General features: G+C 36.9%; 1 protein-coding gene across 1 annotated transcript; it reads left to right on the top strand.

The window, feature by feature from the left end:
* Positions 1–7037: 7037 nt before the first annotated feature.
* On the top strand, positions 7038–7460 carry LOC148572308 (uncharacterized). The gene has a single exon (XM_088508143.1). The coding sequence runs from the start codon at positions 7038–7040 to the stop codon at positions 7458–7460; it is 423 nt and encodes a 140-aa protein (XP_088364269.1).
* Positions 7461–14117: the final 6657 nt, after the last annotated feature.

The raw sequence follows: 14117 nt of genomic DNA on the forward strand, positions 1-14117 counted from the left end.
GCCTCTGCCGCCAAGAACGTCTCTGCTGCCACCGGGTCCCGCCGATGGTAAGAATTTTAAGTTTGGTTACTGTTCTTTTGGATTTCGGAAAGAGTATTGACACTGCGTGGTTGTACAACTGCTATTATCAGAAATTCGGGCTGCCGCCGTTATTCAGAATTTATTAACGGAGCCGTTGCCGAGTCGTTTTGGAGTTGCGGCTGTTTCGTTTCGCTGATCTAGTGAGTATCTCTATTTCGAAAGCCTTGCGTTAGTACCTTGTTGTGCTTGGTTAATGAATATGAGTTTTGGTAACGTGGGATTGAGTCCTAATTGTTATGTGTTGCGATTAGAGTTGGTGAGATTGTTGAGAACGCAAGTGGAGACGAGTTGCTGGCTGCAGTTGGTTTTGGGTTGAGGCGAAGAGGACTCTGTGAGACTTTTGGACTATGGAATTGCGTTTTGAGGTAGGGACGCTTTCCGAAAACTATAGTTTATTATTGGAATTATTACATATGGGTACTGATGTGAGATATTGTGTATTTTGTGATTGTATCTGCCTTATGTATTATTTGATTGATTCGAATGACTATGGATGTTGGTTTGGCTGAATTGTTGTGTGGCTTGTGAAATGTAATGTTTGAAGTTGATTCTTTAAAGATTTGAAATGAGTTTAATCCGTTGAGGATTGGTTTGAATGGAGTCAATTATTTTGATGATGCGAAAGATAGAATACTTTTGAAATTCAGCCTAGGTTGCTTTAATTGATTTGGTTTGGATAAATGATTTATTGTTGAACAGATTCTTTAAAGCTTTAGAAATGATGAGTTAAATCGGTTGGTATTGAGTTAATTTTTGAAATGGTTTCCTTGAGATATGCCACTGAGGCGACTGTTGGATTTAGCTTGCTTTTGAATTGATTTCTGAATTCGAGCTGTTGAAAAGAAATGAGAAACGGTTTAGTTGGGACCCGAACCGGGTGGCAAAAGTCCAAGTTTTAGGGGAGGTGCTGCCGAAATTTCTATAAAATCCGAGTCTTTATTGAAATGTTGTCTGGAAAATGATGAGTTAAAGACTTCTACTATTTTATTTGAATTATCGAGAAAAGGATGATTCATGCTTTCGAAATGAATTAATAAAGAGGAAATTGTGATTTGGTCTTGCTTCTTAAGAAAGGCATTGTATCTCTTTCAGGAGAAGGTTATTTAGATGAAACTTGTGTTTTAAAGCTGTTTGGATGTGAAAAAGGTTTATGCCTTTGAATTTGACTTGGGGGTTTCAATTAAAGAAGTTTCAATGACTTTGAAAGAACCTGAATGTCTATTGACAAGTTTCATTTTGAAATGTTTTGAGAAAGGTTTTAAGTACTCTTTGAATTCTGAATTCTTGCAAGACTAAAACAATTTTGAACAGTCGAAATGCTTTAGAATTTATCATGGGGTTTGAAGCTGGTTTTACCTAGGAAAAGAAAACAGCTTTGAAAGAAGTAAATGATTACGTGACTCGGTTTGGCTTAGATCCTATTTTATTACTCAAATCAGAAAGCCAATGTTTTAATGATTTTAAATGAATTTGGCGAAATGAGTTATGTTATTCTCCCCTAAAGACTTGGGACTCTGCCGAGAAACTTTTGTTATAAAGTCCCATTGTTGGATGGGTGATTTTTGAATATCTCAAAGAGGCTTTTAACTTGCCATGATGATGGAAGTTTTGGAAAGAGGATGCCGAGAGTGGCATTATTTAAAAGGGGGATTTACCTTGAGTAAAAGTGGCTTATGAGCCTGAGATGATTTGAGAAATGAGATCATTAAAGCTAAGGCTGAAAAGAGTTGAAACTTGATTTCAAAGTGAAATGAATTGAGAAAATGATTTATGGCTTAAATGCCGATTTCATGAATTTGATGATTTTGAATGTGGAAGTGCTGTTTTGTTGAGAGCCGAAATGGCTGTGTATGTTTATACATATTGATTGGTTCTGGATTGAACCGTGAGCCGGATGGCTAAGGTGGATGTTGATCCATGGCTGAGAATGAATGCATATATGCTGAGATATTGATAATTGTGATTTTGCACTTCCACTATCTGAGATACGAGTTTCCCTGGGTAGTAGCAGTGGCTAGCCACCACGTGCTCCAGGTTGAGACTTGATACTCTGTTGACCCTATGTCGTAAGTGTGGCCGGGCACTGTGAAAGGCCCGGATGAGCTCGCCCCCATAAATATTCACCAGTGATGGTGATGGATAAATATTCACCAGTGACGTTGATGGATATGGATCATGATTATGATCAAGTTTATGATGAGTATAACTCGAGTTGGGGATGCACGACAGAGGGACAGTCCAATGGTTAGCTACCAGGACTTGTCGGGTTGGCTCTATAACCGACAGATGATATCATCAGCCACTAGGGACAGGCATGCATCATATGCATTTGTGTGACATTGGTTGGGTGTGCATATTATACCTGGTTTTCCTATGTGATTAATTGCTAACTGTTCTACTTGTAATAACTGTTTGTTTGTGCTTGAACTTCCTATCTGTGTTTGCATCTAGGACTCTGTCGGATTGTGGTGATTGGTTGTTGGTTGGATTGTTTGGGCCTAGTGCCGTGGTTGGATTGTTTGGGCCTAAGGCCGTGGTTGGAATGAGATGAACTGATGGTTGATTTCGGTTTTGTGTTTCTGATTTGGAATAAATTAAGAAAGGATATTTTGGTTCAGCATAGATAAACCTTTTTGAAAGGCTTTTGAGTTTTTGAGAATTGAATAGTTCCTCTTTCATAAAAGATTTCCGACTTTACTTTTATTGTAAACCGCTGTTTTTGAAAAGAGGCATAAGACGGTTATTAATCACTGGTGCGGTTATCTTCACGTATCCTATTATAGTAATTCCCAAAAACCCTCTACTGAGAACCCTTTCGAGGATGATGTTCTCACCCCCTTACATTTTTCCCCTTTCAGGATATGGGCGCAGAAGTTACGAAGAGTTCATTTAGTTGTTGTTGATATGCTTTGTATTGTGTTGATTATGGTTTATTGTACCCTCACCTTTATCTTGATATAATCTGTAAGAGGGATACGGATTGTATTGGATTATGTCTGTAATATTATTTATATATATATTTGTATATATATACGCATGTACTCTTTATGAGTTTTGTTAGTTGTATGGTATTTATGGATGTATGTTATCGGATGAAAGTGTTGTTGGGAGCGATGTTGCGGTTTAAAGTTTTAAACAGGCTCATATTTTAGTATTAAATAGTATAAGAGTCGTCGTAATATCCGAGCTATCAGAGTCGCGCAGCCGGAAGTGTGAACTTTGGTAGTTAGGGTGTTACATTATGGTATCAGAGCAGTTCTTCCTGTAGAGCCTGAGGAATGGACTGACTATGCTTCGGTTGCATACTGTGAGCGTTTGTCATGTATTAGGTCTTGTCGAATGACGAGAATTAGAGCTTTATGCACATGACGGTCTATTGATTAACGATGTTAGTCTTGCATTGCATAATTCCTGATATTAAGTTCGGCCGGCTTAATACTAGTGAATTATGTATATGAAAGCACTGATGGGTTATCATAGATGATATACGAGTTTCGAGTAAAGCGAATCGCGGGCTTTGGGGGAACGTTAGAAACTTTTTCTCGAGGCTATTCAGTTGTGTGTCTTGAATTCTGTTCGAGTCGACCTGTTCTTTTATATCCTAACTTGAAGTTCTTGTTTGGTACTCCTCTTGAAAAGTAATTTGATGTTTCCACTCTATTCCTCTATTCATATGCATTCTTGAATGATCTTAAGTGCATATGCTTGTTTAGAATCCTTGATGCATCTGTCTTCCTCTGTTTGAGTTCTTCTTGATTCAAGTATTCTTTGATATAGTCTTGAACTTGTCTTAAAGTGCTGTGACTTTTAACTCTGGGTTCCGAGTTCATTCTTAGAGAACTTGTTGATTCAGTTTTCCTCTTATTTGACAGTGATTACAGCTAATTTTGGGATTTTTATAAAAATTGTTGTTGATTAGATATACACTTATCTATATGTGGAACTTTGAAGATTTCTTATACAGTTTAACAACTATTTATTTCTAATGCCTCGCCTGTACCTTTACTGGTTTATAGAACTGCACCTACTTAAAATACAAATTGACTTTCTAGTAATTTTACTATAGTTCCAATGGACATCTTTATTTGATTGTGTATTTGGATATTTTCCGAAATACTGGAAAGAAAGGATTTTTCGCTTATATTCCGGTTGAGTTTCGTTTGATAAGCTTTACTTAACTATTTTGAATTGAGTTTGGTTTAGCATACTACATGGTTTATGCCATTGTTGTTCTTTTGAAAATGTTGGATTCATAGCTTTCTTCTTATGAACAGACTGGTTCCTTCTTAAGCTTTTCACCTCTATGAATGTCATACGTGATTCTGTTTTTAACTAATCTTTTACATCTTGTGAACATTACCATTGATCTTGGTTTGTCCCCTCTTGTGAATCTCATCCTTATGTGGGTCAGTTTGATTCATTTCAAGATAGTGCATTGTTTATTCTCCCATTATCTCTACAAGAGTTTTTAGTTAAAGATTTATCATTGAAAAATTACAAATGATTGAGTTGTCTTTTTCTATGACTTTTGTATTCTTTTGGATCAATTTAAAACTTGTTTGATGTTTCATGTCTAGTGGATCTTGTTTGAACTACTTTAAATTAAGATCCTTTCTTGCAAGGCTTGAATCCTTTTTAGTACATCTTAAACTTCTTGAATGTTCTTCCGAGATGGTGATTTCAAGAACGCTTTTGGAGTCTTGTTTTGAACCTTTTAAAGAAGTTTCGAATTCTCTTTGATGAAATATTAAACGGAATTTATTTTCTGTTGTTTGATTGAGATTAAAACCATTGTCCAATTTTGACGAAATTAATTTAAATTTGGCATGCGCCCTTTTAAATGAAGTTTTGGAAAGCTCCCTTGTTTAGTGGAAATTGGTTCGTTTGTAATGCGCCACTTATTTCCTTTACCAAATTGTAAGCAAATTTTTACTTCGGAGTTTCTTTTTTAAAAAGAGTTTAACTTCCTCTTTCGTACTTGTTATGAATATTATACACGCTTGTTTGAATACGAAATTTTGAGAATTTTTGAACAAGCCTTTGATTTCTCTCCCGAGTTTTATGAACTGCTTTTGGTTAAGTTGTGCATCTAATTATCTTTCTAAAATATTTGAAGAAATATTTTAGCCTTTAGCCAAACCCGTGTGCACCTTGTTTTTAGAACTCGACAAAATCTATTTCAACATGAACTTGCATTAAAGCAAAGCCACGATTATGCTTTTGTTACTCTCTTGAAGGATGTTGTTAATTAACCTTTCTTTTAGATTGCGAAGTGGTTTTTCCGCAAGTTTCGGTTCCTTTATGAACAATGTATTTGGAAGTACTTTTAATCTTGCTCTTGAGTTTTGTGAGCTTTGTCTTGGGTTTGATATTCCTTTTTGTAAACCTCCTACTTCTTCGACTCAACTTGAATTTGTTTCGAACTAAGGCGCTGGTTCTCTTCTGATTGGTCCTATTGGATTTCTTGGATCCAAGTGTTTTCTTTGGAGTTGTCAATCGATTTATTTCTAGCAAACTCCTTTGCTTGGACATCTTTGTCTATCCGGGGATTGGATACATTCTCTCGAATCTATGAGTATTATCCTTGACATTTGACTCTCCTTTTTAAATCTTGTATCCTTCTGAGTAGACTCGAGAATTATTTTGATATCACGTGCGATTTGTAGACATAGTAACACGATGCGTTAGTTCTTTAAGACGTGATATGTGTATATGGAAGGTGAAACGGTAGGTGTACCATGTTATGAGTTGTGGATGTTTTGTTCCTTGCTAACGGGTTTGCGGTTGTTAGGCTTATGATTGGCCATGAGGTTGTAAAATGATTGGTGGAGTTGGGAGGTTGAGGTTCTGAAGTAAGAACGAGATTTGTCGGCGAACGTTGTGGCCGTTGTTTTATTACCAACCTGTTTTGGTAGCCTTTATGTCACATTGATACCGCCTTGTTTTGTGAACGCCTATCTTGGTTTGCATCCTATTTGGTACCTCAAGTTTTTGTAAAGCTTTGAGATCATATGACCTTGTGCGTTGAGCCTATCTTGTAACGTTTGCTTTGCAATCACACCCCTACCTTTGTATCCTTATGCATACGACCATCCAAGTATTTGAAAACCATATATATGTTTATATTTTGAGATACGTTTGCTTCTCCCTTAAATGTGTTCAAGGATGAACTGTTATGAAATTTCTTTCGTTTTGTATCAATTTTCGAGGACGAAAATTTTTATAAGGTGGGTGGGATGTAAGACCCAGAACTTTTAAAAAGTCTTATCATGATCAAGTCTCAAATCATATAGTTATTTATAGCCTTAATTTCGAAAATCCGTTTATTAAAGATGATTAAGGCAAGTTTTGATTTATTGGATTTGAGATAAGTTATGATTATCATCCAATTTCACAATTATTGGATTATTTTCTATATTTGAATTATAAAGTTGATAGTTATGAAATAATAAGGATTTTATATGATTTGGATTAGATAAGTAATATTTTAAATATTAATATTGCTATTTTAGAAAAATGAAGAAATTAAGTATATTATTTCTAATTATTTGATTTGGACATTTTATTGAAAATAATTTGTGAGATTGGTGAGCAAATGGTATTTTCTATATATAATTAGTGTTGGATTTAACTTGGGTTTCAATTACTATATTATTCCCAATTTTAAGTAAAATTACCAAAATACCCTTAACCCTAAGTTTAAAAAAAATAATAATAATAATAAACCCTAATGCCCTATCCCTCAGCCGCCGAAACCCTAATCCTATTGCCTCTTCCAAAATCAGCGGCATTCATGCGATAGAACAGAGAGAGAAGTTGAGGAATCAGAGGGAACCGGGGAAGGGGAATCGGAGAAGAGGGACGGTGCGACGCCGGCGAGGTGAGTGACACGGAGGAGTGGGAGATGCGTCGCGGTTAGTGGGCCTCGCCGCCCGTGGCTGCTGTCATCCCCGACAATGGAAGAGCGAGAAGTGGGTGAACGCGAGGAGGGAGAGTGGGAGCTCGCGAGGGAGCTGCCGCCATCGAAACTGAGTTCGACGTCGTCGTTGGAACCCGTCGCCACCAGCTTTGTTAGGTCTCTGCCACCGAATCCATCCTTCCCGCCGCCACTGGAAGCACGAACAAAGAAGAGTCGCCTTCGTCGGAACCACCGCCGCCACTGCCAGCTTCCACCTCCATCGTGGTTGACTATGGATGAGAGTGGAGGAAATTGCCTCTCTCTGCCGTTGAAATCCTCCGCCGCTGCTGCTTGCGTCTTGAGCTGCTGCATCAGCCACCGCGGCAGGTGTCACTGTTGGAAAGAAGAGCTGCGCCTCTGTGTTCTGGCAACTGGGAGTGGTTCTATGACTTCAGGGACCACCGCCGAAGCTCCGGGCTGAGCCTCTGCCGCCAAGAACGTCTCTGCTGCCACCGGGTCCCGCCGATGGTAAGAATTTTAAGTTTGGTTACTGTTCTTTTGGATTTCGGAAAGAGTATTGACACTGCGTGGTTGTACAACTGCTATTATCAGAAATTCGGGCTGCCGCCGTTATTCAGAATTTATTAACGGGGCCGCTGCCGAGTCGTTTTAGAGTTGCGGCTGTTTCGTTTCGCTGATCTAGTGAGTATCTCTATTTCGAAAGCCTTGCGTTAGTACCTTGTTGTGCTTGGTTAATGAATATGAGTTTTGGTAACGTGGGGTCGAGTCCTAATTGTTATGTGTTGCGATTAGAGTTGGTGAGATTGTTGAGAACGCAAGTGGAGACGAGTTGCTGGCTGCAGTTGGTTTTGGGTTGAGGCGAAGAGGACTCTGTGAGACTTTTGGACTATGGAATTATGTTTTGAGGTAGGGGCGCTTTCTGAAAACTATAGTTTATTATTGGAATTATTACATATGGGTACTGATGTGAGATATTGTGTATTTTGTGATTGTATCTGCCTTATGTATTATTTGATTGATTCGAATGACTATAGATGTTGGTTTGGCTGAATTGTTGTGTGGCTTGTGAAATGTAATGTTTAAAGTTGATTCTTTAAAGATTTGAAATGAGTTTAATCCGTTGAGGATTGGTTTGAATGGAGTCAATTATTTTGATGATGCGAAAGATAGAATACTTTTGAAATTCAGCCTGGGTTGCTTTAATTGATTTGGTTTGGATAAATGATTTATTGTTGAACCGATTCTTTAAAGCTTTAGAAATGATGAGTTAAATCGGTTGGTATTGAGTTAATTTTTGAAATGGTTTCCTTGAGATATGCCACTGAGGCGACTGTTGGATTTAGCTTGCTTTTGAATTGATTTCTGGATTCGAGCTGTTGAAAAGGAATGAGAAACGGTTTAGTTGGGACCCGAACCGGGTGGCAAAAGTCCAAGTTTTAGGGGAGGTGCTGCCGAAATTTCTATAAAATCCGAGTCTTTATTGAAATGTTGTCTGGAAAATGATGAGTTAAAGACTTCTACTATTTTATTTGAATTATCGAGAAAAGGATGATTCATGCTTTCGAAATGAATTAATAAAGAGGAAATTGTGATTTAGTCTTGCTTCTTAAGAAAGGCATTGTATCTCTTTCAGGAGAAGGTTATTTAGATGAAACTTGTGTTTTAAAGCTATTTGGATGTGAAAAGGGTTTATTCCTTTGAATTTGACTTGGGGGTTTCAATTAAAGAAGTTTCAATGACTTTGAAAGAACCTGAATGTCTATTGACAAGTTTCATTTGAAATGTTTTGAGAAAGGTTTTAAGTACTCTTTGAATTCTGAATTCTTGCAAGACTAAAACAATTTTGAACAGTCGAAATGCTTTAGAATTTATCATGGGGGTTGAAGCTGGTTTTACCTAGGAAAAGGAAACGGCTTTGAAAGAAGTAAACGATTACGTGACTCGGTTTGGCTTAGATCCTATTTTATTACTCAAATCGGAAAGCCAATGTTTTAATGATTTTAAATGAATTTGGCGAAATGAGTTATGTTATTCTCTCCTAAAGACTTGGGACTCTGCCGAGAAACTTTTGTTATAAAGTCCCATTGTTGGATGGGTGATTTTTGAATATCTCAAAGAGGCTTTTAACTTGCCATGATGATGGAAGTTTTGGAAAGAGGATGCCGAGAGTGGCATTATTTAAAAGGGGAATTTACCTTGAGTAAAAGTGGCTTATGAGCCAGAGATGATTTGAGAAATGAGATCATTAAAGCCAAGGCTGAAAAGAGTTGAAACTTGATTTCAAAGTGAAATGAATTGAGAAAATGATTTATGGCTTAAATGCTGATTTCATGAATTTGATGATTTTGAATGTGGAAGTGCTGTTTTGTTGAGAGCCAGAATGGCTGTGTATGTTTATACATATTGATTGGTTCTGGATTGAACCGTGAGCCGGAATGGCTGTATATGATTTATCAATATTGGCTGGTTCTGGATTGAACCGTGAGCCGGATGGCTAAGGTGGATGTTGATCCATGGCTGAGAATGAATGCATATATGCTGAGATATTGATAATTGTGATTTTGCACTTCCACTATCTGAGATACGAGTTTCCCTGGGTAGTAGCAGTGGCTAGCCACCACGTGCTCCAGGTTGAGACTTGATACTCTGTTGACCCTATGTCGTAAGTGTGGCCGGGCACTGTGAAAGGCCCGGATGAGCTCGCCCCCATAAATATTCACCAGTGATGGTGATGGATAAATATTCACCAGTGAGGGTGATGCATATGGATCATGATTATGATCAAGTTTATGATGAGTATAACACGAGTTGGGGATGCACGATAGAGGGACAGTCCAATGGTTAGCTACCAGGACTTGTCGGGTTGGCTCTATAACCAACAGATGATATCATCAGCCACTAGGGACAGGCATGCATCATATGCATTTGTGTGACATTGGTTGGGTGTGCATATTATACCTGGTTTGCCTATGTGATTAATTGCTAACTGTTCTACTTGTAATAACTGTTTGTTTGTGCTTGAACTTCCTATCTGTGTTTGCATCTGGGACTCTGTCGGATTGTGGTGATTGGTTGTTGGTTGGATTGTTTGGGCCTAGTGCCATGGTTGGATTGTTTGGGCCTAGTGCCATGGTTGGATTGTTTGGGCCTAGGGCCGTGGTTGGAATGAGATGAACTGATGGTTGATTTCGGTTTTGTGTTTCTGATTTGGAATAAATTAAGAAAGGCTATTTTGGTTCAGCATAGATAAACCTCTTTGAAAGGCTTTTGAGTTTTTGAGAATTGAACAGTTCCTCTTTCATAAAAGATTTCCGACTTTACTTTTATTGTAAACCGCTGTTTTTGAAAAGAGGCATAAGACGGTTATTAATCACTGGTGCGGTTATCTTCACGTATCCTATTACAGTAATTCCCAAAAACCCTCTACGGAGAACTCTTTCGAGGATGATGTTCTCACCCCCCCCTTACATTTTTCCACTTTCAGGATATGGGCGCAGAAGTTACGAAGAGTTCATTTAGTTGTTGTTGAGATGCTTTGTATTGTGTTGATTATGGTTTATTGTACCCTCGCCTTTATCTTGATATAATCTGTAAGAGGGATAGGGATTGTATTGGATTATGTCTGTAATATTATTTATATATATATTTGTATATATATACGGATGTACTCTTTATGAGTTTTGTTAGTTGTATGGTATTTATGGATGTATGTTATCGGATGAAAGTGTTGTTGGGAGCGGTGTTGCGATTTAAAGTTTTAAACAGGCTCATATTTTAGTATTAAATGGTATAAGAGTCGTTGTAATATCCGAGCTATCAGAATCGCGCAGCCGGAAGTGTGAACTTTGGTAGTTAGGGTGTTACACAAGGGTTCGGTCTCAACGAATAAGGGGCGTGAAAACGAAGAAGCATGGTCAGCGCTTGCGTGTCGAGCTTATCCACGATTAACCACAGTTAGTTACTCGAGGTTAAAAACACAGTAGAGAGGCGTGAAAGGCTGAGATAGTCTCGGCCCAGAGGCTGAGAAGGAGAGACAAGTTACTTGGGTGGCAAGTAAAAAGATTTTGGGTCTCTAAGAGTCGTTTGCTGAATTTAGTCAAAAATTCGGTTCGTAGTAAACTTTACCGTGTGGTGAAATAATTAATGGCTAATATGTATTTTTAAAAGAGTAAATCATGAATGGATGGCTAATATAAATCTTGAGGCACATATAGTTGAGTAGAAATTATTTTGACCACTGATTCCGAGATTTTTGGTTATTAGAGTTTTTCTCGACGCACGCAAAACCGTCACTAAAAGTGAATTTCCGGCTCAAAAAGTCTCTAGTGAGGAAAATAAACTAATGGTAAGCTAATATTTATTATTTACTAGTCAAATTTGACTTAGGGGGATTAATTACCCTCGTAAAGTCAATTTTGACCATATTAATGGCCCTTTTTTAATTTTTATTTTTTTTTCTTTTTTTCTTAGTTTTCTCTTTTTTTTCTTTAATTTTTGTTTTTTTTTTTTTACCATTGGACCAATCTCACTATTTATTATTGGGATGTGGTTCAAAATTTTACAAAATAAATTTTAAAATAGCCAGAAAAGTCTGTTTACCGAAAAACCAGGTTCTTACAGAGAAAGAGATTCCCGCATGAAAAATGGATTAAGCCTCACGTTGCAACCAAGTGCAAGGATAAGAACCCACATGTAGATATTGCCGAACCATCGACTCTACCTTCAACATCATTAACTGCACCTTAACCATCTATCCACCAATAATTGATTGAGCTCATTAAGAAGATAGACTGGCAAGGTCAAAAGATTGAGCAGATTGAGCGACACATCAAGCGCTGTTATGACTACTTGAAGAAGCTCATTAGTTGTACCCACCCACCTATGGAGGGGCCCGACACTCCGGAGTCCACTTCGGATCATGGCGAAGAAAGCAATCAAGAGGTGGACATGGAGGCGCCCTTGTCCCACCATCCTATGGCTATTGGAAGTGGCGAGTCCGAACCACTTTTGCTCATCACAGATGGCACGAAAGACCGTTCAAATTTTTAAGTGTGGAAAAGTTGGTGACCGACTTCCATAGGTAATAACCCCTCTCTCCAACACCTAGATCTTAATTTTTTTTGTTAGTTAGGATAATTTGCATTTTGTAGTTATTTGTTTCCATTTAAGTACTTTTTGCATGGTAGTTGTTTGTAGATATATCTAGAGCTTTGTATATATTTTACCTATCCTTGTTAAGTGATTGGATGCATATGAATTAAATGAATTGTTTTTCATCCAACCACTTCTTACTATGACTACTTAGTTAAAGTGATGATTTCTTTTTCAAGAAAATTGTTTTAGGGCATTCCACTAATTGGAGCTAAATTTTTGTTGAACTTTTTTGAAGAAATTAATTTTGGAACATGGTTTTAGAGCTAAAATACATAAACCTAGTAAGATTTTGAGCCTAGTTGATTGGTTGCATCTTTTCAACCAACATTTTGTCGGTGTGTGTTGATCTCTCTAAGATTGTGATCTTTGACTTGTTTGATTCTATATATCCATTGTTTAATATATGAATACATTTATGTCATTGAGGTCCTTGTTCATTAAAGCTCACATACCCAAATTGGCCTTACCCTTTTATCAACCCTTGTAAACCAATGTTGAGCCTATTTAACCCCTTTTGTTCTTTATAATAGCATATCACTAACTCTAAGTAAAAAATAATAAATGTACTTAATTTGAATCTTTAGTTAACTTAGATTAGTGAGAGTGTGCATGATTTAAGTATAGGAAAATTGGAATTGGGAACATTGGTTAGGTGAATTGGGTATTTCATGATTCTTGAAAACTTTTGGAAAATTTAGGTACATATTCATGCATTCACTACTTAAACTATATGCATTAATATCTTGTGTATATATTGCTTTAAAAAAATAAATATAAAAAGAAAAAGGAAAGAAAAAGAGAAAAAGGAAGCAATAAAAAAGGGACAAATTGTCCCAAAGTAAAGTAGTGATGACAATGCATATGTGTAGTACTTAAAATGGGATGCATGAGTATGTAGAAAAGGATAGATAATGGGTAGTTAGGCTTTACATTATAGTTACATGGATTATCTTAAGTTAGGTGGGAAGTTTAGGTTAATCAAAGATTCAAATTCTAGTCCACTTGACCAAATATAATCCTACCTTGACCCTAACCCCATTACAACCCTTGGAAGACCTCTTGATATGTGTATCCATGCATTGAACATATGTTAATTTGTAGAAGAAGAACAAGCCTTAGAAAGCAAGATTAGATGAGAATTGACCCTCAAACACTAGAGAGATTAGAGTGCAAACACTTCCAGTGAGGGTTCAATGCTCAATCCTATGTTCCCCGCTTTCACGAGCTTTCATCTTGAAAGTTTATTCACACTTCATTTTGAAATTTGAATTAGTGGAATTTGTTGATCATCATAATATTTTAGCCCTATGTGTTCATATATTCTCTTGGAGATTGATTTACTCTAACCAAGTAAGTAGAAGCATTTGATTTACTCTAGCCATAAGTCTTCCCAATCCTTATGTTCTTTGGTATTCTAATCTTTAGCATGAGGATATGCTATTGTTTAAGTGTGGGGAGGTTGATAAACCTTAATTTTAGGGTTTATCTTATGTTGAATTTGGTGGGTTTCATCAATTCTTTTCACACTTATTCATATAAATTGTATGCTTTTATGATTTCTTCCTAATTATGCTTTATAGTTGAAAACATGCTTTCAAGACCTTAAAAATGCTCATTTTTAATCCTCTCCTATTACCATTCGATGCCGTGATGCGTTTGTTAAGTGATTTCAGGATCTATAGGGCAAGAATGACTTAGAGGATGGAAAGGAAGCATGCAAAGTGGAGAATTCATAAAGAAATAAAGATTTGGTGGAATTCATAGCCACGTGGAAACATAAAAGATAAACATCACAAAATGCAATAAAAGTAAACATAAAAGAATTGAGTGAATATATACCCATCAATAGTGGAGTTACCTAGAGTGCAATTAAAGTAAACATCACAAAATGCAAGAATTAAAAAAACCCATAACTATCATAAGCAAGAAATCAACAATAGCAATAAAGATAAACATAAAAGAA

Source organism: Arachis ipaensis, chromosome B3, assembly GCF_059453495.1.
Source record: "Arachis ipaensis isolate K30076 ecotype BB chromosome B3, ASM5945349v1, whole genome shotgun sequence".
Classification (NCBI taxonomy): domain Eukaryota; kingdom Viridiplantae; phylum Streptophyta; class Magnoliopsida; order Fabales; family Fabaceae; genus Arachis; species Arachis ipaensis.